This window comes from Fusarium pseudograminearum, chromosome 3, assembly GCF_000303195.2.
Source record: "Fusarium pseudograminearum CS3096 chromosome 3, whole genome shotgun sequence".
NCBI classification, from domain to species: Eukaryota; Fungi; Ascomycota; class Sordariomycetes; order Hypocreales; family Nectriaceae; genus Fusarium; species Fusarium pseudograminearum.
Genome location: NC_031953.1, coordinates 4,686,253 through 4,712,152, shown reverse-complemented (window position 1 = coordinate 4,712,152; position 25,900 = coordinate 4,686,253). Strand labels below are relative to the sequence as shown.

General features: G+C 47.6%; 13 protein-coding genes across 13 annotated transcripts, besides 1 other annotated feature; 5 read left to right on the top strand and 8 right to left on the bottom strand.

Moving 5' to 3' along the window:
• Positions 1 to 1,390: 1,390 nt before the first annotated feature.
• On the bottom strand, positions 1,391 to 2,941 carry FPSE_02568 (uncharacterized protein; the record flags this gene model as incomplete). The annotated part of the gene is made up of 2 exons (XM_009255687.1): positions 1,391 to 2,709; positions 2,764 to 2,941. 2 exons carry the CDS (start codon positions 2,939 to 2,941, stop codon positions 1,391 to 1,393), a joined length of 1,497 nt encoding a protein of 498 aa, XP_009253962.1.
• A 2,069-nt stretch (positions 2,942 to 5,010) lies between these two features.
• FPSE_02567 (uncharacterized protein) lies at positions 5,011 to 5,073 on the top strand (the record flags this gene model as incomplete). Its single annotated transcript, XM_061988432.1, has 1 exon — positions 5,011 to 5,073. One exon carries the CDS (start codon positions 5,011 to 5,013, stop codon positions 5,071 to 5,073), a length of 63 nt encoding a protein of 20 aa, XP_061844456.1.
• A 355-nt stretch (positions 5,074 to 5,428) lies between these two features.
• Positions 5,429 to 5,849, bottom strand: FPSE_02566 (uncharacterized protein; the record flags this gene model as incomplete). The annotated part of the gene is made up of 2 exons (XM_009255685.1): positions 5,429 to 5,453; positions 5,533 to 5,849. 2 exons carry the CDS (start codon positions 5,847 to 5,849, stop codon positions 5,429 to 5,431), a joined length of 342 nt encoding a protein of 113 aa, XP_009253960.1.
• Positions 5,850 to 6,609: 760 nt separating this feature from the next.
• On the bottom strand, positions 6,610 to 9,270 carry FPSE_02565 (uncharacterized protein; the record flags this gene model as incomplete). Its single annotated transcript, XM_009255684.1, has 4 exons — positions 6,610 to 7,238; positions 7,290 to 8,619; positions 8,795 to 9,096; positions 9,219 to 9,270. 4 exons carry the CDS (start codon positions 9,268 to 9,270, stop codon positions 6,610 to 6,612), a joined length of 2,313 nt encoding a protein of 770 aa, XP_009253959.1.
• A 2,577-nt stretch (positions 9,271 to 11,847) lies between these two features.
• Positions 11,848 to 13,483, top strand: FPSE_02564 (uncharacterized protein; the record flags this gene model as incomplete). The annotated part of the gene is made up of 8 exons (XM_009255683.1): positions 11,848 to 11,867; positions 11,906 to 11,931; positions 12,131 to 12,292; positions 12,358 to 12,425; positions 12,563 to 12,652; positions 12,827 to 12,951; positions 12,995 to 13,040; positions 13,253 to 13,483. The coding sequence occupies 8 exons, from the start codon at positions 11,848 to 11,850 to the stop codon at positions 13,481 to 13,483; spliced, it is 768 nt and encodes a 255-aa protein (XP_009253958.1).
• Positions 13,484 to 13,896: 413 nt separating this feature from the next.
• Positions 13,897 to 14,424, bottom strand: FPSE_02563 (uncharacterized protein; the record flags this gene model as incomplete). Its single annotated transcript, XM_009255682.1, has 2 exons — positions 13,897 to 14,232; positions 14,290 to 14,424. 2 exons carry the CDS (start codon positions 14,422 to 14,424, stop codon positions 13,897 to 13,899), a joined length of 471 nt encoding a protein of 156 aa, XP_009253957.1.
• Positions 14,425 to 14,958: 534 nt separating this feature from the next.
• On the top strand, positions 14,959 to 15,976 carry FPSE_02562 (uncharacterized protein; the record flags this gene model as incomplete). Its single annotated transcript, XM_009255681.1, has 2 exons — positions 14,959 to 15,416; positions 15,472 to 15,976. The coding sequence occupies 2 exons, from the start codon at positions 14,959 to 14,961 to the stop codon at positions 15,974 to 15,976; spliced, it is 963 nt and encodes a 320-aa protein (XP_009253956.1).
• Positions 15,977 to 16,191: 215 nt separating this feature from the next.
• Positions 16,192 to 17,338, bottom strand: FPSE_02561 (uncharacterized protein; the record flags this gene model as incomplete). Its single annotated transcript, XM_009255680.1, has 2 exons — positions 16,192 to 17,224; positions 17,277 to 17,338. The coding sequence occupies 2 exons, from the start codon at positions 17,336 to 17,338 to the stop codon at positions 16,192 to 16,194; spliced, it is 1,095 nt and encodes a 364-aa protein (XP_009253955.1).
• A 237-nt stretch (positions 17,339 to 17,575) lies between these two features.
• FPSE_02560 (uncharacterized protein) lies at positions 17,576 to 18,278 on the top strand (the record flags this gene model as incomplete). Its single annotated transcript, XM_061988431.1, has 4 exons — positions 17,576 to 17,593; positions 17,857 to 17,911; positions 18,216 to 18,222; positions 18,275 to 18,278. The coding sequence occupies 4 exons, from the start codon at positions 17,576 to 17,578 to the stop codon at positions 18,276 to 18,278; spliced, it is 84 nt and encodes a 27-aa protein (XP_061844455.1).
• Positions 18,194 to 18,214: a repeat region.
• Positions 18,279 to 18,787: 509 nt separating the features above from the next.
• Positions 18,788 to 19,820, top strand: FPSE_02559 (uncharacterized protein; the record flags this gene model as incomplete). Its single annotated transcript, XM_009255678.1, has 2 exons — positions 18,788 to 18,930; positions 19,001 to 19,820. The coding sequence occupies 2 exons, from the start codon at positions 18,788 to 18,790 to the stop codon at positions 19,818 to 19,820; spliced, it is 963 nt and encodes a 320-aa protein (XP_009253953.1).
• A 99-nt stretch (positions 19,821 to 19,919) lies between these two features.
• FPSE_02558 (uncharacterized protein) lies at positions 19,920 to 20,414 on the bottom strand (the record flags this gene model as incomplete). The annotated part of the gene is made up of 2 exons (XM_009255677.1): positions 19,920 to 20,250; positions 20,308 to 20,414. 2 exons carry the CDS (start codon positions 20,412 to 20,414, stop codon positions 19,920 to 19,922), a joined length of 438 nt encoding a protein of 145 aa, XP_009253952.1.
• Positions 20,415 to 20,848: 434 nt separating this feature from the next.
• On the bottom strand, positions 20,849 to 21,439 carry FPSE_02557 (uncharacterized protein; the record flags this gene model as incomplete). The annotated part of the gene is made up of 1 exon (XM_009255676.1): positions 20,849 to 21,439. The coding sequence occupies one exon, from the start codon at positions 21,437 to 21,439 to the stop codon at positions 20,849 to 20,851; it is 591 nt and encodes a 196-aa protein (XP_009253951.1).
• A 1,592-nt stretch (positions 21,440 to 23,031) lies between these two features.
• Positions 23,032 to 25,098, bottom strand: FPSE_02556 (uncharacterized protein; the record flags this gene model as incomplete). Its single annotated transcript, XM_009255675.1, has 8 exons — positions 23,032 to 23,049; positions 23,126 to 23,195; positions 23,248 to 23,554; positions 23,608 to 23,789; positions 23,844 to 23,929; positions 24,203 to 24,364; positions 24,591 to 24,632; positions 25,018 to 25,098. The coding sequence occupies 8 exons, from the start codon at positions 25,096 to 25,098 to the stop codon at positions 23,032 to 23,034; spliced, it is 948 nt and encodes a 315-aa protein (XP_009253950.1).
• Positions 25,099 to 25,900: the final 802 nt, after the last annotated feature.

Genomic DNA, 25,900 nt, shown 5'->3' with positions numbered 1-25,900 from the left:
GCGACGATGGCGACGAGGTAAGTTCGGATCTGAAGGAGTGAAAGGTTGAGGATGTTGAGGCCTCGTTTGTCCGATGGTAGTAGGTGTAGGTCGTCGAGGGTTGAAGATGGAGATGGAGTTATGGAGTCGAGAGTTGGAAATGGGAATGGGAATGGGGAAAGAGACGGGACCAACTAACACTCTGAGTGGAGGGGGGGATTTTGGCCGTGGGACTAAAAAAGGTACTGTACAGAGAGTACACTTGGCAGGTGGGCAGGCAGGCATCCAGATAAATATGGACGGCGGAGTGACGGGCCCGGGCAATTACTAGTAGCCTATGGATAGAGGTGAGATAGCTACGTGTACAGGGGCTGGGTGCTGGGGCGTGCTCTAATCGCCTCCAAGGCTATCGTTGGTTTTAGGCTGTTACAGGGCCGACTTCTGATTTCGGTTGAGCAGGTCTGTTTCAGCGGGCATAAGAGTTACGTGTCAGATGGACGGACTGGACTCGATCTTGATATGGATTACATATTCCCTTTTCGATTTGGAATACCTACCTAGGTACCTAGGTAGGTACCTTGAAGTATTTATTCAATTATAATTCTTAGGAGATTTAACTTACTCTCATCTGACCGACATCATCGAAACTTGAAACAACCACTACAACCAGCACTAACAGGAAGCCCATGAATTGCATAAGTCTCAATTATACACACCCATAAACAGTTTCAATTAAATCTCTTGCAACTGTTTTATAAATGCATATCATCCAGTATAGGCTCTTGATTGGCTGACCGTTGCAACGCAAATAGCCGAGTATTCTGATCAACAACGCAAGGCTTCTCTCTCAATAGGATACAGTCTACATTACTGGGCATCTGCATCTGCAACTCTCCATAAACCCCATCTTGATCTGCCCCTGAATAACAAATGCTGTGGCGTTTGTCTTCGGTGCATACTTGCTTCCAGAGAGTAATCCATAGGTTCCACAACGGCTTGTTTCCCCTACATAACCCAAGGTCCCCTCAACTTTTTGCCCCTGGTACGCGACGTCATCTAAGGAAACATCATCACAAGACACACTCATCAAGAGGTCAGCCACGCTTAGTACGTCCCAGCCATGCCACATGGCACACCTTCCACGGCATTAGTAGGTCCCTAGTAGCCGGAGGCGATGGCATCATTTCAATGCCTCACCACCAACCTTAACCTGTAGACTCTATCACCACACATGTCAATCAAACTTGATGAAAATGCATAGAATCTATCAGAGAAGCAAATCGATTGATATCTCATAAAACCTAAGAAAGCAAGTGGCCGATGGCCAAGCAACAAATAGTCATTCTTTCAAATGTACATCAAGAAACGAAAAAAATGTCAACCCCCAAATCTTTCACCATTTCACGCTTTTTTACTTCTCGTTGCAGAGACCGAAAACCTTCTGGCAACCGCACCCACACTGCTTAGTCTTGCGACCACACTTGCCCTCGCGAGAGCAACAGTCACCAAATCTGCTACCCTCGCAGGTCTGGCCATTCTCGCCACCGCAGAGACCGTCTTCAGATACCTTCACGGGGAAGGTCACAGCGGGCAGAGGAGGAGCAATAACAGGAGTATCGCTGAACAAGGTGTTCTTCTCGTCCTCGTCCCACGTGCGAGTCGCGGTCTCTTGGGTAGACTGGGTGTTGGATGCAGGAAGCGAGGCCTCGGTTGTAGCAGCAGGAGCCTTGACGGCCTTGGTAGTCTTGCTGGGGACTTCGTAGCTTGGGGATTCGTAGTCGACTTCAACAGGCTTGGGGTTCGAGTTGGAGTTCTTGATCTCCTTGGTCACGCCAATGGCAATAGCCTTGAATTTTCCGTAAGAAGCAGGGATAGGGCCAGGCGTGTCAACATAGTGTTCCTTGCCGGTAAAAGCAGGAGGCCCCTGGAAGTCCTTCGCCTTGCAGGCGTCGTTGATCTCCTGGCAGTAGTCGTTCCAGGTATCGCAACCGTAACCGCCGGTGGGAGGAGCATTGTCCCAGCAGTCGCCAACTTCATCCCAGCACTTCTTGGCCGCAGCCCAGCAGCCGTCTTGGTCGGAGTATTTGGCAAGGGGCTTGCCGCACCAGTTGGCGTTCTTGGCTAAACAGGTCTTGGGAACGAGACCATCCTTCTGGGCCTTCTTGGTGCCAGTCTCCTTGGAGGTAGGGTTCCAGACATCAGGTCCGTGAATAGGGTATTCGCCATGCTTGTCGTAGATGTTGAAGGTCACGGCAGGGTCTTTCTTGGTGACATAGCCAGGGATGCTGGTCTCGTATTTTTCAGGAATCTCAAGAGGGCCTTCAGGACCGTTCTCGATGAAGATCTGGGCACAGCTCTGGTAGAACTGAGGGTCGCCCTCGGGAGCACTGTGCAGAGCGAGGATCTCAGGGCGGACCAGGTAGTATCCGGAGGGAAGACCGGTAGGGAGGTTGACAGACAGAAGTCCCTTGTTTTCGTTGAGGCGGTCGACACACCACTTGTCGTCCTTGACGCTGTAACCATCTTCGAAAACTTTGAACCAACCGTCGCCAGCAGCCGAGTCCGAGAACATGTCATCGACCTTCTTCATGTAGACAGAGCAAGGGCCTCGGTGGCCTTTGGCAATGGCACCCTTCTTGTGGCCGCTCGGGGATTCGCGGAATTGGAAAGTCAGTTGAGCACCGCCAGGGGCAGGGCAGATGTACTGAACAGCCTTGCTGCCATCCCTACCTGAAAGGTTGTTAGTTACACATTCTAGGCACATTTAGTGCTTATGATACACACCGCAAGCCATGGCAGCTCCGTCAATAGGGTAGATAGGGCTGTTGGCGGTGGAAGCATCCTTTGGCTGACGAACGCAGGTACCATCGCCCTGGTTCTCGCCATCAATGAAGAGAGTGGTGAAGAGGGTGTGGGCGTTCGCAGCAGAGGCGAGGCCGATGACAGTAGTAAGAAACTTCATGGTGAATGATGCAAGTGGATGAGTAAACACAAAAGTAAAAAGTGCAGAAAACCAGTTTCTGCGAAGGCCGCTTGGGCTTGAATTGTTGATTGCTGCTGGAAAAATGAGAGTGTGTATGCCTGGACAAGGCAGTAAGGAATGACTGTCAATCAATGAAGGAACGAATAATCGAAGAGAAAGAAAAGAGTCGTCAAGCAACTCGAGTACGCCAGAATGAAGAAGGATGAAGGTGAAGGGGGAAGCATCACAGACCTCGTGGAGATGCTTGGATATATAGTACGTGAATCACTGAGTCTCGACTTAGCACCTCTCATCTCACTCGAGCTCAGCTCGGGTCAGCCTACAGATCGTATTACCCCAAGACGAGCCGGGTCTGATTAGGGTCTAGAAGGTCACGACATGGATTGTAGTCCTGGGCAGGTTACACTAAGAGCCCAACTTACCAGTGATTTGGTACGCAGGCGACAAACAGTGCCATCATCTCAAACGGTGGCTTAACCCCTGGCTTGATGCCTTTTGCATTTGGACAAGGATAATAGAGTAGAAGACTCATGAGCACCACGGATATCTGGGCAAGTTCCTGGGTTCCCATGTCCAGACTGAAGCCTTCTGTGTGCAAGTTTAATCAAACAGAGAGGTCATAATCCGTGGTCTATGCCGCTGACCGTCGTGGCCGTCAAACTTGAGTGTCAGGGGCCAGAAAATGGCCAAGGCCACGATCCTTGTGGCGCATCATTTGGGAGCAATCGCTGAGAGCCAAGACTATCAAGATGAAACGTAGTCGCAGTGCTTTTGGAGGAGAAGTCTGTGGGTGTAAGTAGAACGAGGTTGGATTGGGTGAGTTGCTCGGGCTATTTTTCTGGTACCTGCATCAAGCAAGCGCCTAGACTGACGGGCGTTTCCGTTATGGATGTAATCAACCAATGAAGACAGCTTATGAGATTGTTCGTTTTGTTTAGCTACTTTCTCATTTTACTTCTATTATTACCTCTTTTTATACACTGAATAAATAAGCTTAAAATTGCTGTACACTCTCCTGCATTAAAGAGCATTAGTCCCAGTCCCAACGCATAATATAGACTAGAGTTTTCAAAGCATAAACGGTCGACGTTTCTCATTGCTGTTGGTGGTTTAAAAAGCAATTGGATCAGGGATTAACCTAAATTGAAACTTTGTGATATGCAGCTTGCTCATTCTAGTACCGTTCCCCGTCACTTTAATCCCTTGCTTAATATTGCCTCGCTTCTGTACGTTATCCCAATCCTATTCATCCTTCGTTGAACCAAGGATCCTCAGGGGTTTACTTCAGCCACACACGGGCCAGTGGTTTTGGAGAACCCCTGACACGGATATCAAGTAATATTTTATCGTCTATTAATGTTGTACAACAGTGGTTGTGCACAGCCAGGTAGCTACAAGGTGCACTTGGGTAGACTCATTACATATATGAAGGTGTCTTATTAAGCTATATAAACATCTGAGGCCAAAACGCAAAGTGCCAGTATTTGTTTCAATCCCTATCTTGCGGCACGATTAGAGTAGAGCCTGGTCGACAAGGATCTTGCCGATCCTCCTCCTCCACACCTTTTATGCTTAGAGGCATTCTAAAACTCACCTACTGCCCCTTCATCATCACCCATCAAACCAACGAACTGTGAGATATGAATCGTCAATAGGCTAATACCACGCAGGAGCTGTTTCCGTTGTCATCCCATCTCATGTTGATCACTCAGCAAATCTCTATTGTTTCTTGCAAACTTTCCAATTGATACTTTACCCCTGCGTCAAGTTGCTTTTCTATATATCCCGGCCAAGCCACCTTGTTTCTAGTCAGGCCGTCTGATCCCTTACTTTCAAGTGTCAGATTGAAAGGTCGACTGACTGAGTCGCTCGATATTACTTTATGACTGTTTCGAAACAATCATTTCTTGGCGGCCAGGTGCGTTTCGATCAGAAACGCAACGCTGGCCGCATAGTGACCAGCCCCTGGATCTCTCCCCACGGTCGTTGGCGCTTCGGCAACCTAAGCGACTACTTTCAGTCATGAGTCGGGATACTCAAGAACCACCATGTATCTGTCCATCAACTATCCTCCACATGTTGCTTCAAATTTCAAGTATCCCCACGTCTGATTAGAAGGACCAACACAACAACATTGAGCAAATAAACACGAGCTATCACACAGCAAGCCGACGTAAATCATGATATTGAAAGGGTAAGGAGTGGAGATTTGATTCTGTCTTGCGCGACCAACCCAACACATCAGCACCATTTTTCTGTTTCCTACGCACACTCATACAAATCGCATGCACATATTCTTGCATAATTGGTCTGTCGTCTTTTTGCGCCTACATTACAATCAACTCCGCTCTCGTCCCCTTCTCAAGCAACTTCAGTAGAGTGTCATCTCTCACGTCCGCCGCTTGCGATATGGTACAGTATGATACAGGCTGGTTATTGTTTGATTTGATTTGATATATGGGTATCTTATTCGTTGATCTTGGCCAGGATCCTAAAACAGGTTGGTCAGTATACTTGTGGTTCAACCCATGTGCCAAGTGGCGCTCGGCTGCGCTGTTTGTTGAACTTACTCGCTGTCGCGGAAGAGCTGGAACTCCTCCTCGCCGGCCTTGACGGGAGAGCCACCGAATTGGGGGATCAGGACACGGTCACCGACGGTGACGCCCATGGGTAGACGGTTGCCCTTCTTGTCGAGGGCACCGGGGCCAACAGCGAGGACCTTGGCCTCGTTGAGCTTCTCGACGCTGGACTCGGGCAGGAAGATGCCGCTGGCGGTCTTAGTCTCAGCCTTGATGCGCTGGACGAGGACACGGTCAAGGAGGGGAGCAAGAGCTCGGATGGACTTGATAGAGGTGGCCTGCAGCGCAACAATGTTAGCCCCAGCCATTCCTTGTTGTGAATCATAGGTTCTATGCGCCTCATGCTTCAATGCTTTCCGTCTTTACCTCTCCCCGGCTTTCCAATTACCGAGGATAAGCAGCTTAAGACTTCGGGTTGAGGCATTGGCAAGTTTTCATAGACCATAAACAAGCAATTGTGAACGCACCATTGTGATTAAGTTGTAAGACGATTATGTATATGGAGAAGAAGAGTCGTAGATTCGTGATTGGAGAAGTAAATAAGAGGGAAGAGTTCGGATTCGGTGTTCAACGGAGTTCAAATCGGCGGTGGATCTCAGCTCTTCTAACAGCTTCCAGAAGAGAGGTCAGCAATTTTTTCCCCAAACTTCCCCTCGGCTCTTGATTTTGCCGGTTCCGAGCGCCGACACCCCACTACACCCACCTATCTCCGGTTCAGTCCCAAACTGGTAAATTCATTGTAGACAACATATAAGTCCAACTTCACATGAGATAAAAAGTGTTATCAAATTCATTCAACTTTTTTTTCGTTTCCTATCTACTGATTACCTTACGTATTTGTCCTTGCATACTCCGATGTAATTAATCTTGCGCTTGCACCAGGTATTCTTTACAGTTGCCAATCCACCGTCTATCTGTTCGTCATTCATCATTGCGCAATACAAACAAACACGCTTCCAACCAGGCCTGCAATTGATCTTTGTAATTGCTCTCAAAACGCCAAATCCCGGCATATATCCCACGGGATACCCAACACTTCAGGGTAGCTGTATTTCAATCATTCAATCATCACTTCTTTTCCGGTTGTTGATTGGCTGGTGGTTCCAGGATGTGGGTGTGGTCTTCCGCCGGAACAACCTCGCCATGATCGAATTGCTGGCAGATGACGGTATCGGCAACCCATGGCTCTTGAAGAATCTCGTCCATGCGAGCTCGTTTCTTAGGGTCAAGTTCAAGCATTCGGCTAACAATGTGTCTACTCTCCCTAGGCAGCAAACGCAGGATACGCCATGGTCCCCGAATGACTTCTTTCTTCTCTCCTGAACCTGAAGGCTTGGGTTCAGATGTCTTGGAATCACTCGCGGTGTTGGCCTGGTCTGAGGGTCCATCTGCTTTTCGATCCTGTTGAGGAAGCTTCTTTGTCTCGTCCTCAGGCAAGAAATCCCGTGCGGGTGTGGTAGTCAAATCATTCGTTGACTTTGAAGGCGCAATCAACTTTCTGGGGTCGTGTCCTGGAGTTGGGTCCGCTGCGAACAACTTGAAAGAGTTGTCTGTCATTCGCGGCACCTTCCAAGGGAAACGACGAAGAGTCATGCAGCAAAAGATAATAGCCAGAGACCAAATATCTACAGCCACAGCATCATACTCTTTCGAGTCGTAAACCTCGGGTGCAAGATAAGGGTCAGAGCCGACGATACCTGCGACAAATTAGCCGAAATTCTTATACTTGGTCACTATAGCCAGCTTACCTTTAGCAGGCACAGTGTCGGTCTCAAATGGATATTTGAAGACATGAGCACTACCAAAATCAATGATTTTCATAATGCCCTTGCTGCTCACAACCACGTTATCCAACTTCAGATCGCGATGTGCCAACCCCACGCTGTGCAGATAGGTCACACCGTTCAGAATCTGAAGGAAGCAGCACGTTATCTCTTCCCTCGACATCCGGCCGGTCATGACTATCGCGAAGAGATCGAACGGCGCATATTCCATCACTTCGTACCAACGTCCCTTTTCTTGGAGAATGTCCAATGTCTCGATGATGTTGCCATGGTGTAGAGTCGACCCGACACAGAACTCAGCAGTCACCTTTTTGTTGTACTCCTTTTCAGTTTCGTAAGTATGTCTCGCGCGGAACTCCTTCACAGCAAATACGGTGCCATCGTCCTTGCGCTTCATCAGCCTGACCGAACCACCAGCTCCGGATCCCAGGAATTTTCCAAGCTTTCCATACTTGGAAGAGAGACCATGGTCATCTCCAAAAGGTAGCTGCTGGGTAGATTTGGGAGTTGCTGGGGCCGCCTTGGAACCAATCTTGATTGATGGCACTGGAGACGACTCCCGCTTCTTATTGTGGTGTCCTCCCTTGCGAAAGAATCGCTTCAAGTCTGCCATCGAGCCATGTCCAGTGTGAAGACTGCCAGTGGTGACACTATCGTTGTGCGTCAGTTCCTCACTACTATTTCTTGCACTGCCGCCGAAAATCGAGGATCCACGCTTTTCGTTGAGGTTGGCTTTAGATCCATGAGGGGAGCTATGCTTCTTCTTGCGAGAGAAAATGAATCTGGGATCGATCGAGTGCTTTGTGGTGTGTGCTGCTGGCGCGGGTCGTCGACCTTTGGCGTATGGATCATTGATATCACCACCAGGGGTAAATGGCTTCGAGTAAAAGTGGGATGCTGAGCTGCGAGAAGGGCTCGACTCTCGGGAAGCAGGTACTGAACCGGCCCCGCCTCCAAACATGCCTCGGCGATGAGGTTGGTGCTGCTCTTCAGCTGAGGACGCTCTACGAACCACATGATCCGAGGCAGCTCTTTGGGCCGAGGGTCTCCTGTCGGGGGCTGCTGATGGTCTGTCATGGGATGACGACGGTTGTGGGGTGATAATTGGAGGCTCGTTCGCTTTCGACCCTTCCCTAGACTTTCTATCCGAACTAGCCTGGCCGGATCCCGCGGGTGTAAGGGGAGGAGACGCCAATGAAGAGATTTGAGGGCTGCTGTGTGGGGATTGGAAGCTGGCAGAAGTGGGTGTGGGCAGTCTCGTAGACTGACCGGATTCATCTTCGTGTGATGGAACCTGCGATGACATCAGTTAGCGTCAGTCACAGAACCTTGAAGTTTGACGGTGCACTGGGTATATGCTGCAACACTTGGGTTGCAGAAATTGGCAAACAGCAACTTTGAGTTACATGATGATCGCGAGGGTATTACAGTGATCGGTTGTGCGTGAATAACAGGATAGGGGGGCATACTCGGGAGGGTGGGAGCGAGAATGCTTCAAACTGGCAGTTGTTCAGGCGCAGTTCTTGAAGAGGTCGTCCGTGGAGTGACTTTGTAAATGCCTTGAGCTGATCTGCAGTTACTTCTGTGAAAGGACTCGATTGGTCTCCATCTTCCTGTTCTAAGTTCGATGGCGACGGTTCAACGGCAGCCGGTTGCGTGGGTGAGATCTCCTCGACGGCGGAAGAAAATCGAACACCAGAAGTGTCTTCAGGCGTATCATCCTTAAACTCGGGAACCACTATATGAGACTGTTGACTCAGTTTCGGAGCTTCTGGTAGAGCTGTTTGTTAGCGATTGTACCACAACGGTATCGCATTGTGCTTGAGTGCGCAGAGCATATAGAGTATCGAGGTGGGGCAGCGTTGACCCGGCAGTACCGGAGAATAAGCTTACCAGAGGCGTCCTGAGAGTGCGAAAGCTCCTGTGATGGATTTGGGGAAGCCATCGGAATGAGGATGAATGCTAACGATGGGTTGTGATCCAAAATATCAGAAAACAGACCAAAATAGCAATATCGGGGAGGGTTGTGAAGAAGAAGCGTGGACTAAAAGAGACGGAAGTGTTGCGACAACGATCCATGATAAAAGAGGATGGCCCGCCCACGCTGGTGGGGGTCCCACTTTATTCAATTGCTCTCCATGGTCTGCTCTGCTGTGGGCAGTTCCTTTCCCTCCGGTCTCGTTGCTTTCCTGGCCGGGACAGCCTCTGCACTGCGATGGCTAGTGCCCGAGAGGTCCTTTTTGCGGCAATGCGGGTGCTAGAAACACGCTAGAGGCACACTAAGAATGTTTCTTGGCACTCCACTGCCCGGGTTGCGATCATCTCCAGCTCCAGGTACCTCTGTGAGAGTTTGTTGCCGTTGCTCGTATATGTGCGAATATTCACGTTGACAAGAGTCAAACCTAGAAGAACAGTCACAGCATCCGTTCAAACATTACTTTCTAGTAGAACCGAAGCCTCGTTGCTCTTGATTGGATCTGTTCAATTCACAAGCAGCTTGAAAGCCACCCAGTAAGCTTCAAGAGTCATGTACCTCGACTTATGAAGCTCTTCTGGCCCTGGCGCATCACTAAGCAAGGTTCCTTGTAAAGAGAAAAAAATTCAACATGGAATTGGAGAAATGTGAACGGTACCCGTGCACGACTGAGCTTGTAACTCATTGTACAAGTTACGAAATGTCCCCTTTTTAAGTTAACAGCCTTCATATGACTAATTATGAGTCAATCGTTAATTTCATGATGCACATTGCTCAATGTACTGTACCAGACATATACTGGTTCATGTTGCAAAGATTGAGAGACGAACGGCAATAAGTATATGGCAACTTTACTCTCATATCCATCAATACCCTCACCCCTGTCAAACACATCGGGTAGCCCCGATCTGGGTCACCGCTCAGCTTTGTTTCTTGGTGGACAATATAAGCAATGTATCAACAATCTCGGTTGGTTGCGCAATGTCTTGGTTCTGTCTATTAACACGAGGGGCACTGGCAAACGTGCCCAGTAACACGATACTGTTTATAGCATTGTGAAGCTGTCCATACCCATGTCAGAGCGTCGACAGAACGGACCATACAGAAACATGAAAAAGGAGATGTAGCAATGACAGCTGCCAATAACCGCTTCTGGAACGGAATAAGAATTTTTTTTACTTCCTCCATTTCGAGATTCTAGCCCAGGGCGGAGCTGCCGATCAAGCATCGGTCGCCTCCAAGCCCTCTGGGGATGAATCAAAAATATTTTCATGTTCAACCAGTGAAGAAGTGTTGACAGGAAGCTCCAACTCCACATTAACAAAATGCGCTGCGATTGTTTTGTACTTTCCCTGTAAAAGAAAGAAATCCGTAACTAATTGAGTGGTCCTTGAGTATAATATGTAAGCATTACATACTCTGCAGTGCGGCTCTATATGATGGATCAGTGCCGCTACTAGGTATTTTAAGTAATTGAGTGGCGACTCTTGAGTTCAGTCACTTGCACTTGAGAGCTGCAGAACTTTATACTGCTTGCCCGGTAATAAAATAGTTACCTACTTTATTCCATCTTAGGCCAGCTCTTAGGCCATTTATTTTCTTTATCCTAAGCTTGGGTATGGGTTTTTTCTGTCATCCCCTGATCACTCTAAGTGAATGATGGACTGATTAGATGGGACCACGAGAGAAGCTCGGTAGTCATTAATGTTCGGGTTTCCTTTAATGGTTGGCCAGTTCCAGCAATCACTTGCATGCATATCATAAAAGATCTGGTTATAGTTGCCGATCTTTTGTTTATGGGAAACTTTAACTATCATTCCATGTGAAGTCTTAAAGAATATGTTTTTCATTCAGGTTGCTAGTGGTTTCCCACACAACAACTCTCATGCTAAGCCTTCGCCTAAAACAACATTATATAAGATACGCCCTGACCTATCGCAGATTAAATACAGTACATACAGCCTTATCCGTAACTTGAAGAGGCCTCACACGAGCCACGCGTACTGTGGATCTAATTCCCTGGGCACACAAGATACAACAAGGCTGTGTGTTCTCGAACCACTCCAATCCCATCTTCATGGGATCCTTCCTTCCCGTTGCGGGTGGAACAGGACGTATGTACAACCTACAGAGTCGATCACTGCATATGGCTCCAACGAAACTTCAGTGAAGTTGGGAGGCATGACGCTATCAGTCAGTAACAACGATTCCCATTCTGTTGCAAAGGATGAACCAATCGATCGTAGCACACACCCTTTGACAACTGAATCTAACGTACTAAAAGAACGAAACATACCTGCCTTCGCCATTTCATCGAGGCTTTGGTGTTTTCATCTGTCACAGAATGGAATCAGGCCTTATTGGCAAAAATATTCCGTCCCTAGGCTTTCACGGTGATATCACGGAGTTACATGATGGCAAAGAAGGGAAACATGTAGTTTTCCAGTGGTAATAATATTGAGCTGTTACACAGTTTCTTTTTTGGTGTGACAAACAAGTTGAAAATCCTATAGTCATTTGCTAGACAATAGGTAGCAGTGGCAGACAATGGCAGGATACGGCACAATGTTTGTTATTAACAATTCATGACTACCTAACACCACAGCTGCCTAATGACATACACGAATAAATGTATATTTCCATGCCAGTCACCCTTTATTGAGTGTATCCAAGACTTAACCTCATCAGCTTTATACTCCCCATGCATTGCCACAACAAGAAGAGGACGAAGTGTTTAAAACACAACCATCAGTTACAAGATTAAACTGAGTATTCTACCAGTTTGTTGAAGTGTTCGAGAATAATGTGTAATTGGTATAGAAAAAAATAGACTTGTGTCTTACCGAAGAACAACAACAAGGAGAAGACATACCAGATGATTTAGTCGACGAAGAAAACGTTGCTCTCAAGAACGTGACCAAGAAAGAGAGGCATGGCTTCAATCACAACGAGATGCAGGATGTCTGTGGCCCAGTACCAACTCTGGAGAGCTGTAAGTGACTTTCAACATGTTCTCTCTTCACATAAGATGACTCAATGCTAAGAACACCAGAACAGTGCCAGAATTCTACCAGGACAAAATTCAACAACGCGACGAGTGGTATAGATCTATATTAGAAGGGAGGGTATCCCATTCTGGACTGGCTCAAAGCAGATTCGGACGAGAGAATTCGAAATGCCTTGATTAGCCTACTTTCACGCCCACACACAGCAGACTCACCGCTAGAAGAGACTATCAAATGCAACCAAAAAAATATGGTAGCATGAAGAAGTCGAGTTCTTGAAACATCTCCTGGAGATAGGGGATAAGACGGCGGTTCGAATACAGAAGTCCAGAGCAAAATTTGGCCCGGTGCGTAGGGGATATTCCATTACCAACCAAGAGAGAAAGTTAATGAAGAACAAACACAAGCCAAAATAAGGACAATGCAGCGTCATGGACAACCCCGAATGAGACTATCTGGCCGAGCTCATTCAGACACTTGAAACCTGGACCAAGTCCCTGAAGGCTTGAACCACTATCTAGAGGTCCCACAACAGGACGGAAAGAGGGATCCGAGGTCATTCTCGGACAAATAAGCTGGACCTACTGATCGCCACTACGAATATTCCTTGGTCCGATGAAGAGGGAGCCCAGTTGAAATCTCGGTGGTACGCTTTGTTATATATCTGGTTTACTTAACCAGAAATCCAGTACCAGCAGCTCATATTTGGCTTACAAGCTGAGAGTTACGGCAATGGTATATACCAATAGCACATCCCGACTCTTTATCAACGAAGAAGAAGACCAATCAAGAGAACCCATTGCTCTAGGTCTTGGGCTGAAAGAGATGTGTAATCGATTCTAGAAGCAGTTTGGGACTCGCCATTCTAAAGACACAATTGAGACGAGGATCATACGCTTGTCAATGCTGGCGCGCTTCAGCAAGAAAACGTGCTACTTGGACAACAGAAGAGACACAAGGACTCTCGGAAGACTCGCCATGTCGACCAGCGTAAGAGCCAAGCCATCGAAGGCGAAGCGCAAGCCTCTCAAAATGGAAACCCGAACTTCAATACTACCCCAACCAACTCATCAGGAGTTCCCGTGCTCCTCGGTTCTGTTAACCCACAATACGGCTTGCAACAAGTTCGAATTACAGTAAAGTTTCGCTTTTGCCGAGGGACTTTTCAGCAGCCGTAGGTTAGTCATGGTGCTTCGAAAGGAGACCGACGCAACAATGATCTTGGCTACAAGATGAAATGCATCTCTGACCAAATGGCGGAATATAAAGAGCTGAAATTCATATCTCTACTCCAGATCGAATGAGTAACACATTCATAAAGAGCTGAAACGTCGGGTACCTAAGAAGTATATTGATCTAGCCCAGGTATCGGAGGCAGTTCTTAATTGCCCATAACAGTAGTCATACCTATAAAGCAAATAACAATATTTCACCTTTTGTACGCTGAGATAACGCAATCGAGCAATTAATTTCTTTGGAGGTTAAAGCCCAGACCTTATCCAAAACTGTTGTACACTTGTAATATCATGCTGGAGATCTTTGATACATGCCACATACGTGGTCTATAATTTTCTTGATTCGTAAACGTTCCTTAAGCCACCACATCGATACCTATCGACTTTGCTTGGAAAATAACTGCTCTGCAAAGACCTTCCAGAGACAGGCCTGAGAGTCGAAGCTCGGACTGCTTGATCTTTGCGATCTCGTAAACGTGCTTCAAAGTGATGGTTCCCACTGTCTCGTGACCAGGCTTGCCGGCACCCTTTCGTTTTCCCTTCTTTCCCATGGGTGCTTCAACAGCGTTGAGGAGAAGCCATGATGTTTGCGGTGTTCGGACATCAAAGGTGAATGATCGATCGGGACGGACGGTGACTCGGCAAGGAGTTGGTGTACCGGTGATGATGTGTGCGGTTCGTGCGTTGAACTCCTGCGCACGAGTTAGCATATAATCGGCCTGCAAGTTCCCCCATGTTCTCTGTCTAACCTTGCAAAAGTCCATCGACTTGACACCCTTGGAACCCAGAGCAGGACCGACGGGAGGACTGGGACTAGCCTGTCCAGCTCCCACGATCAGCTTCACAATCTGGTCGACGCCTCCAGCACCTCGAGCCTTGGACATGACAGCGGTTATGTATGAGAGTATCGTGATGCGACGATTTAAGTGGTGTTTTGCGAGCTGAAGAAATTCAAGAACCACTTCGAAAAGCATTGGCGTTCTGATTGGCCCGTGACATGGGTCATGATGCCCCACCATCAGCCCCACTGGCCAGACTTTCTTTTCGTCGACTCTCAACTGCACTCAGCTCAAAAAAAAAACTTGAGAGTCGCATCCTTCACCAACTCTTATTTTCCTACACGCGGGTTTGCGCAACAGCTCTCAACTACGCTCAGCTCATACAAGAGCACTCAAGAGCCTCCTTCTCGATACCTAGCTGTCTTCTTTCTTTGTGGGCGGCTTTGAATAACAACTTTGACTGCGCTTTGCTTACACAATAGAGTCTGGGAGTCCCATCCTCGACACTCAGCTGTCTTCCCTCATACAAGCGGCTTTGCGCAACAACCTTGACAGCGCTCAGCTCATCCAAGACAACCCGGGACTTGCACTCGATACTCAGCCGGCTTCTCTCCTACAAGCAAATACACGCCAACGACGATGCCTTCCACACACAACGTTGCGAAGCCATGGGACACCGAAGATATCGACAAGTGGCGAATAGAACCCTTCACCCCCAAAGACAACCTCGCTGGTCCATTTACTGAAGAGTCGAGTTTTCAAGTCTTGTTTCCACGTTATCGTGAGAGTGCGTTGAAAGAGTCATGGCCTCTAGTCACCAGAGCCCTTGAGAAGCTCGGCATCGCTTGTACCCTTGACTTGGTTGAAGGTGCCATGACGGTGAAAACAAGTTTGAAAACCTCAGATCCATCAGCGATCCTCAAGGCCAGAGACTTGATCAAGTTGCTGGCAAGAAGTGTCCCTGCACCTCAAGCCTTGAAGATTCTTGAGGATGGTATTGCTTGCGATATTATCAAGATTCGCAACCTGGTGGGCTCAGCACAGAAGTTTGTCAAACGACGTCAGAGACTTCTTGGACATAATGGAGCAACTCTCAAGTAAGATAGAATCTGGAATCCTCATTGTTATCAAGTTTAGCTAATCACTTAAAAGGACTCTTGAACTTTTGACGAAAACATATATTTTGGTCCATGGAAACACAGTTTCTGCCATGGGTCCGTACAAGGGACTGAAGGAGATTCGACGAGTTGTGGAGGACTGCATGGTCAACATTCACCCCATCTACCACATCAAGGAAGCTATGATAAAACAAGAGCTTGCAAAGGACCCCAAGCTTGCTAACGAGAGCTGGGATCGCTTCCTGCCCAATTTCAAGAGCAAGGCTCTTAGCCAGAGACGCGTTCCTCACAAGGTCAACGACAAGGCCAAGAAGGTCTATACACCATTCCCTCCGGCTCCCGAGAAGAGCAAGGTCGACAAACAAATCGAGTCTGGCGAGTACTTTTTGGGCAAGGTTGGCAAGGAGCGTGCTGCTCAGGAGGAGCGCAGGGAGAAGCAGAACAAGCGAAAGGAGGAGAAGGCCAAAGAGCGCGAGGCCGACTTCATTGCGCCGGAGGAGAGCCGTCCCAAGAAGAAGCGCAAGAAGACGGTAGAGTAAACAAGGGGAGCTTTCAGCACTGTATGTTGCGTGGATGGGCAACTGGTGTGAGTTGCGCCAATCTCATGTACAAGCTCTCGAGGTGTATGATACCCTGAAAAATGACTTGGCGTTCTTGTATCTATTTAAGGGTTAATAACTGAGACAAATTTCTTTCGACCAGTTATCTCTAATATTTGTGTTAAGGCATTACATGAGATTTGTCAATCGTTCGTTTACAACTTTGAGGGTGCGTCATTGCCGGAATCCCACTCAATCACCAATTTTCCAAACTGCCTGCCCTTGTCCATATCTTGGAAAAGATCATCGATACCCTGAATGTTGTCCAATCCCTTGACCGTTCTGCTGACGATAGGCCTGATCTTTTTATCGTTGACAAACGCCACCATATCCCGGAACTCCTTGCGAGATCCCATTGTGGATCCCTTCAGCTCGATGTTCTGCAGGTTCGCAGACATAAGCCAGTCCATCTTTGGAGAAACAGTCATGCCATACTGAACAATCACTCCGCCGGCCTTGAGCAACCGCACAGTTTTGCTCACGATCTCGCCACCTGCGCCGTCAATGACAGCATCGATATATGGCCGGTCAGCTGGCAGTTGTGCTCGAAGCTCTTTATCCCAGGCCTCGTTCTTGTAAATAACTCCGCCCCGTGCGCCCATCTCCTTGGCCTTTGCGATCTTTGCTTCGTCACCAGATGTAACGAATACATTGCAGCCCTTTGCTACAGCGAACTGGAGTACTTGCAGCGCGACACCGCCGCCGATGCCTGTCAGAAGCACATTTGCGCCGGGGAAGGCAGCGTTGCTCTTGGTAACAAGCGCGCGCCAGCCTGTGAGACCAACAAGAGGCAGAGCTGCACCCTCGGCGGGTGTGAGGTGCTCGGGTGCGAGTTCAACCTCTTCTTCTGATACAACAATGTAGTCCTGAGCGGTGCCGACTTCGGTGAGCTTAGAGCCACCAGTGACTGCAAACTTGCGGCTATCCTCTGGGGCGGCAGGATCCGAGTCCCAGCCGCGCATCGGTGTGAGAATGACAGGCTTGTTGAGGAGTTCCTGTCGGTTTACATCGGGTCCGAGAGCAACGACAGTACCATAGCCGTCTGCCAGGATGGGGTTGGTGAATGAGATGGCTGGGTAGAGATGACGGCGCATGAAGAGATCACGATGGTTGAGCGCAGCCGCCGAAAGGTTAACTAGAACCTCATTTGGGCCCGGTGTTGGTTTGGGCACATCCTTGATTTGAAGTCTGTATACTGAATTAGTAACTGTATTTAGTTTATAAGAGTAGCTGTTCTGACGGATAGTAAACCTTGCCTGGCTTTGCGCCTTCGATGTGCTGTAGGGTGAGGGCTCGAGGCATAATTGTTGATGTGGAACTACCAATTGACTTGGAATTTGATATTATATGAGAAGAAAATTTCTGCTTGTGATGATTTCCCGAGGCTGCTTTAATGTTGGCTATTGCGAAAGAGGTAGTTGTAGTTGGAAAGTATGTACGAGATAGCCATTGAATAGCCATGGCCCCGCAGCATAGACCTCGGTTGTTGAATCTAGCCATATGAACACGCGAGCTCGATGATGCAAGAGCTTGGAAATCATGGCTTTGATTAATAATGTATAGTGTCTGGGCTAACAGATCCATTTACAATTCCTAAAACCACATTGTTCTTTTCTTGGGATACGGCTACTCTATTGTTTTCATGTGTGGTGAAACATTATCCAAGCATACACGGTCTAACCAGGGGGCTATGAGCAGAAATAACCATACAATTAGCAAAGGAAAAGAAATTTATATGTCGAAAATTTGAGTTTCTATCTATTCCATCAGCATCTTAAGTCAATTGAGTCTTTGAAATAACATATAGCATTCATATCCAGCGTCAATCGCTTCTTATCATCGACAAACAGCTTACCCTGTACGAGACTACGGAGCGTAAGTATCGTATTGATGTTCAAAGGATAAGTAAAGCAGACATTTACTTGCCGACATATTTCCCACTGTCGGTGACTGAGATTATTGTATAATTTAGCAGTGCTTTTCATCTCCAAAGAGAGCAGCAGCTTTAATAGAATAACCCCTTTAATGCAATAATAAAGAATAATAATATAAAATTCAATAAGGCTATAAGGCCGCATAATTAATAAGGTTTAACTAGATAATAAAATTGCAGTAAAAATCATAATAATACAGTCTTTATCCTCGACTAATAAGACCTTTATATAAAAAAATAAATAAGCAATTAAGTAAGTTATTTAAGCCTAAGCAAATAAAGTATTAAGCTAACCTCAATTATAGCTAAGATATCTAATATATATTGCTGCACTATCCGACCTGACGACCCTAGCCCCCTGAGGCGCCAGTATAAGTAGGTCTTCTAGTACTGCCATAATGACTTCATCGACGCAATCTTCGAAGCAAGGGGCGAGATTGTTGTATATTCCCTTTCATAGATAGGTGCGTGATTAGAAGCATGTTGTATCACTCACTGGCACAATCTCTCACTGGCAGCAATTCTCCTTCTAGCTACACACAGCGTATCTAGCATGAGGGAGATAAATAAATCAATACATACCTAAGAAACACAATCTGTTGTTATTTAATTAAGTAAAAATATTTGCTCGACGGTTTGGATGGTCTAATTTGTCTTCGAAATTGTACCATCTCACATATAAAGAAGTGTTGTACTTTGACGCTGACCAGCACTCCGAAAACCGGCGTCCCTGATAGATAGTAACGTAGATAGTCATCGTCACAATCATCAAACAAACATCCACCCCTAAACCGCTTAGATACCAGGAGAATTTCCAAATGGTCGCGCTACTATCAGGCGCCGTATATGGCGCCTCTACAATAGCAGGAGGCGCGTATTTACCCTCAACAATCATCGATCAATTCAAGTTCCAGGATTGGCATCTGCTGCAAACCTCTCTTGGTGCCGTTGCAAGCAGCGCGTGAGTAACCTCGTGGCTCATTCAACGACCAAACAATTGCTAACATATTGCCAAAAAGAATCATATATAGAATTGCTGAGCATTTTGGCTACATCAAGCTCAAGCCTAGAAGCTCTTCTCCAATCGGTTTATTTGGACAGTATGACGGTAACGTCATAGGTGGATTTCTGCTTGGAGCTGGTATGGCTCTTTCAGGATCTTGTCCTGGGACATTATTCGCACAGATCGGAGCTGGTCTACGGACTGGTTTCTATGCTCTTGGAGGAGCTGTTGTTGGTGGTATCGCATATACTGGTTATGTCGCGCAGGCAGCCAAGGCTCAAAGGGAAAAGGCAGATGTGAAACCCCAGACAGTCACTCTTGACGAGAATCTCGGTCTTTCCAAAGACACAACTACCGCCATATTCGAATCTGTCTGCTTTAATGCAATCGCAGCTTCAGTCGCATACACTGCTGGCTCGGACTGGTCGCTCTTCTCAGCAGGCAGTGGTCTGTTCATCGGATTTTCGCAGCTTTTTTCCATTCTCACCCGTCGCTCTATGTTGGGTATCTCGGGCTCTTATGAAGAATTTGGTAACCATTTCTGGTGGCTTACACGGGGTGATTCTTGGCCCAGTAGCCGACAAAACACCCTGTTTGCTACAGGTATGGCAGCTGGTGCTTGGGCTCTCACCAAGACCTTCCCTTCTTTTGTGCCCATAGATATCGTTGAGGTTGACCCTTGGCTTGCTGGAATCGGAGGGTTTATGATGGTCGTAGGCTCAAGATTAGCAGGAGGGTGCACTTCTGGGCATGGCGTTAGCGGCTTGTCTTTGATGTCGACGTCAAGTCTGGCCACAATGACTACTGCGTTTGCTGCGGGAAGTCTGATTGCCCCTTTGGCACACTAGAAGAAAAGTTGGAATTTATTTATGTAAATACAAAAGACCTGCTGTTAGTCTGATTCACCAGCTACAAAAGAACCCAAAAGTCCGCAACTAAAGAGAGCTTCAGTTAGACACACCCCTTGAGGTTCCGACAGTGGCCTGTTTGTCCTGTTTACCGCATCCTATTCTAGCAGTGACTTCAATCTCAATCTTCATCTCATCCTTCATCAATGCGGACTGCACCATGGTTGCAGCAGGACGAACCTCCCCAAACCACTTCTTCAGTACTGGCCAAGTCTTGGGAAAGTCAACTCGATCAGGAAGAATGTATTTAACACGAACAACATCAGATACCGAAGCACCAGCGGACTCGAGGGCAGTTGCGATATTGATCATGGTCTGGTCGGCCTGTTCAGTAACGTCGGCTGATATCTTTCCGGTTGCGTAATCATAGCTAACATATGTTAACATGTCCTGCTTGTCATTGAACAGAGGGGAAATATGCAATCACCCAGTAGTACCGCTGACGAAGACCCAGTCGCCAGTCACGACAGCTCGTGAGTATCCGATTTGCTCTTCAAAGGCAGAGCCGGAACTGATGTTCTGACGGGAAGTCATTGTAAAGTATATTCAATTTCGAGAGTTATGTGGCCGGAAAGATGGAGTCGACAATGCTGAAGAGAGAACGGAACAATGAAGAGTAGAAATAGGAAAGATATTGTGACCGCTTGGTTGTTGTGAGTCACTTACACTATTCCAAATATCACCTCGATTGAGTGGAGTCACTCGGTAAAGCCTCACTATGAAGCAGAACCCAAGGATGTTGAACAGGATTAAAGAGATGCGTACTTCTAATGCTTTGTTTCCTCATATTCATAATTTACTTATTGAGCTTGTCTCGAGAAAGTCCATTCCAGTAAGTGTGAGTTGAAATACCCAAATCATTGATTCGTGCAACCAGCGGGTATCTGATTGGTTTCATGACAATCGTGACGCTGGTTTATACGATAGTATACATATTTTACACCATGCATATATATGCATCAACCAGCTTAACCGGTAAGTTCCTTGACCATCTTGGACAACTCCTTCTTGTCAACATCCTTACCCTCGAGGGCACCGGACAATCGCTTCATGACATCTCCCATGATGGACTTGGCCTGAACACCAGCAGCCTTGGAAGCCTCAACAGCACCCTGTACCATAGCCTTGAGTTGAGCCTCAGTCAAGCTCTCAACACCGCTGTTGGTAATGTACTCGTTTAGCACCTTGATCTGGTCCTCCTCCTTCTGAACGAGATCATCGCGGTTGGCGGCCTTGGCCTCGGCGGCAGCATCCTGAGCACCCTTTTGGATCTTGCGGATCAATGCGACGAGCTGAACATCGGTCTTGATGGGGGTTGATGTCTTGGAAGCATTGAGGTTGGCGGACATGATAGCTCGGATGACGGTCAGACGGGGGGTGTCCTTGGCGCGCATAGCAGTCTTGAGATCGGCCTTGAGCTTGGAGAGCAGAGGAGCGGGCGCATCTTCGGTAGATGTCGCGTAGAAACGGCAGGCAGAGATTCGGTTGACGGGCTGGCGAATAGTGGACTGAGATGTGCGCACAGCTCGGAAAAGTTGCATGGAGTGTCTTGAAGCCATCTTGGAAGTTTATACCGGGATAGCGGTTAAGATGTTGGAGGGCGTGAAGAGGTTCTTTGGTAATATATGGTTTCGTCCGAAGAGCTGGAGCTGAAATCGGACGAGATGGAAGCTTGAAATTTCCCAACGGCTTATGGCCCCGATTGATGACTGTGATTGGCGGGAATGATGAGCTTCAGGGCATGTGCCAGTGCAGGACCCCGGACTGCTAGGGAACCTTGGCTAAAATCCCCGAATCTGTGATCCGGCCCGGTTTCTGCCAAATCTGGGAGTGATTGAATGCATGACAGGGCTTGACTGGACTACCTGAGACGTTTTAATATATCCAAGGCCGTTGGCCGTTGGCCATATTCCCGGGTGTTGGATGTACATGGATACGTAGGTAGGGAGCACATTTCCAAGCTGCATTGATTATCCTTAGATGGAGCTTTAAGTGATGTGTTCGTTGGAATATCTCGACCAGTAATATCAACAATAATTTGGTCAATATTACATTTGCCTGCCTCTCTGCTCCGGGCGAAAGCTCTCGCAAGTATAGCTTCTTTCTGTTTAACACAGCCTGAGATGGCGCTAAATCACCTGATCGTTCCACGGTACACTGTACCTACTCGCCTAATGCTTGAGCAAGGATCGGGGATGATCCCGTCGATATTACATTTCATTTCACCAAGTTGGGCGTGTAGGATTGCACACTAGCTCTGGTGGACGAGGAACAGACCAAGGAGCGGCTTTAACGTCGGTTGCTCAATTGTTAACGTAGATCTAATATGATTGATAATCTTCAGAAAAGCCCCAATCGATCAGAAGATGCTATAACTGGAAAATAGGTATTTGAAATGGGAATGGCCACTTCCTACTTTGGAGCTACCCAGTAAGTCATCTAGATCTTTCATCCTGGTTGCGTTGTCGGTGGAGATGAATACATCGGCAGTTCAGACAGAGGAATCGACCGGGAAATGAGTACCGACCTTGCAACCAAATGAGCGTTGGTTACTAGATATATCCAAGTTTTTGTTGGTATGTCAAGCTTAGGGGAGAAGCTCCTACGCCAAGTGAACGTCTCTTTATTCCTAGATGTTGAAGTCAGGCTGTTTCTTCTCCCATCTTCCACTTATGTGCTAGCATTGCAGGGCCTCTGACCAAGAGCCAAGGTTGCGGCCGTAAGTAACAAGTCTCTTACACATCGGTCCCAAACTGTCGGTACCGAGTGTCCATTCACCAGTCGTTTACGTCGAGTCACTCCTTAGGCATTCATTGACAACAAGGGATGGGCCATTGGGAGTTAAGGAGTTGATTCTGCCCCTTCTTTTGTCTGAGGACCTGCACTTTCCATTCCCAGGCACCTGCCCTCAAATTCCCACCAGAATTTGTGTGCTCTTGCCTTGTTTGTCATCATTCTATGGATTTCAATCCAACCTTCCTCGATTATCCACTTGACGGCGCGCAACTGCCACTTGCCTTACCAGCCAACAAAACTCTGTTTCAACAACATGGCAGTGTAACCTCCTATCGACGCGGTTTTTTGCCAATACAAACATAACTGTCATGTCACTTGTTAGAATCGAGGACAACTGCCTAATAATATGACCAACTTACAGCGGAAAGTATGCCTATAACCATCAAATCATCCAAATTAGATCGCTAACCAAAAAGGCGGTCTCACAACAGAAGAAATTCGAAGCTTACCTTGAAAGCCGGGTTGCTTGCTTCGCTCCTCGCTTGAGCTACTAGAAGTTGGAAATCGGTGAAAGACATCCTATCCAAGGTTTAGTGACACGATATCCGTCAAAAGACCCCGATCAACATACCCAAGCATTTGTGTGAAGGGGTACAGAGCCAACGAAGACAACAGCTGACTCACGTTATCCCTATTCGACACACCAATCTCGTAATCTCGGGGAACTGCTCGTCGATCAGCTTCGAAACACGAATAAAACATCATTCCATCATACTGCTCGACCAACCACACATCGGTAATGTCATGAGTCTCGATTCGACTTCGGTAAAGCCCGCACTTCTCATCCAGCTCGCCATTTGCAATGGTGCCCGCGGGTCGTGGTGTGGTTCTTGACTTTCCAGATATTGTCTTGACCACTGCGATAAAGCATGGTCTACCTGGCATGGTCAAAACGAATAGCCCACTAAGCCAAGGAAGATATCCAACTTACCGGGTGTCAATGTACCATTATCAGATTGGGCATTGAAGTATATCTCGACCATTTGACACCAGCCGCCAGGCTTCAAGACGCGGAAGATATCTCGAAGATAACTTCTCCAACGATTTGCATGGATTCCTCCTGCTAACATCTGACTGTGAACTAAATCAAAGTGGTTGGGCTTGAATGTGAATCTGCGATCAGTTTTCGTCAGTAATCATTTAACGAGCAAATGCCAAATGGCTTACCTCCCGTTCAAGTCATCAACCTGAAGCTCCATATTGTCGGGAGGGTTTTCTGGTATCATGTGCGGACTTATATCGATGCCAAGAACCTGCACAATATAACCAATCAGCCAGAGACTTTTTTTTCTCATTTTGGCCTCCTATACTCGATAACATAGGAGTTGGGCCACAGAGTTCATGCCTTGCGAGATCAAACGCCAACTTGTGTTCCGCAGAGGCAGAAACAATGGCAGGACACAAGCCAGTTCTCAACAGTTAGATGTTGGTGTGAAAACGACACCGAACTTCTCTCCCTTTTCAAAACGGTATACATCAACCGTTCACCAAAGAAAAGGCCCGCTAGAAATCCGCAAAGAACGTACCTCTGAATCAGGGTATTGTGTAGCGACTTCCATCGCCCAATCTCCAGTACCGCAACCGCAATCAAGTACTCTTCGTGGAGATCTGATAGGGGGGAATATAAGACGTCTGTCGAAGAGACCGCTGAGGACTCCATGCATCACCTCAAGACGCGAGATTTCATCCTGTCAAGATATGTTACTTTCTGCTGACGATTGTGACACTGGAAGCGTCTTCGCCCCTACCTCATCGATCGGCGCAAAATAAGTATCGTTCTTCAGAGAGTAATGCTGGTAAGTGCGTCCACAATGCTCGACTATCTCAGTAAAAGTCTCGTCTAGAGGCACGGTTCCATCTCTTTGCGTGGGAACTTAGCAAAACCTCTACGTATAGGATCTTTGGCAGTCTTACTCGGCTTCCATCGTTTTCTGAATTGACTTTCGGGCCCGATATCTGAGAAGTACAGATATGCTAATGAATGCCCAAAATATAATAGCAAGATGAATTGGGCTCCTTTATCGAAAAAAGAATTTCAGACTACTATCGATCATTGGAGAAGCATGTGGTACCTAAAGCATGGCCCTAGTCCGACGTATAAGAGCCACCATGGTACCAGGATGTCAGTCCCAAAAGGTATTCGCCATGATGGCCTTGCATCTAGCGGCCTTGCAAACGTCAAGGGGCTTCTCGAAGATTGCGGAGATGATCTGGTGGACAGGCGAGACATGCACCGGCAAATAAATACTCCCTTGAAGCTTCCAGTGCCGATCCTCACGCCCTGGGGCTCTGACTTGTTGTTTGCGTTGAGCCAAGCAGGATTATAGTACAGCGGGCTTACCATGGGGGTTCCATCCTTACCATTGATCATAGGAACAAAGACAAGGGTCCAGTGCGGAAGTCGACTGGGGCCTGCCGGCATCTGGGCAAAACAGTACAAGGCTGGCTTTTCTGCCTCTTGACGACACTCGCACATTGGATTTGAAACTTCGATGGCCAATGTGTGCTTGGACCACGGTGGCGTGTTACTGATCTGGGACATGAAAATGCTCCCAGTGGGCAAACATGGAATTGGCTAGTTGTGAAGCCTTTGATTGCCACATCGCCATCTTATTCTATGGTTCCATGCTTTGCTCGATGGCACACGTTCCACTTCAAGTGGAGGGGCTGGACTGCCGCATGTTCATACATGATTGCAGTCAACCACAATCAACTCCATGCAGATGCAGCTCTTGTAGAGCCAATTGCGGACCCGTTTCCGGCTTGATATAACCTTCCCACCATCTCAAAAGTCAGGCACCCGGCTGTCGGGACTTCTGCAGACCCCGTATATGGATTAAGACTATATCCGCTGTGGAGGGTGGCATCCAACAGCTGTGAACCGTCTTATGCCGATGGTGAGGCTGTCCTACCCAAACGCTGGCAGCTGTGATCACCAGGCGAAGAGAATGCCGAGGGGCGATAGCCCATCATGTGCGTTACAGCATTTCCGAAAAAGAAGGAAAAAGAAAGATCATAGTCACACAAAAAGCCTCTGAGTGCGCAATCCAATGGCAGCCATACTGATACCGAGGACGTGGGCACGGGACCCCCTTCGCGAAACGGGCCCTTAAGCTGACCGTGCAACTGTACACAAGAGTTTACTCGCTTCACCAAAGAATGGTCTGCAAAACTCTGTTGGCTAAAGGTGTTATCGTTGGCATGGGCAGACAGTGAGTGAGCCA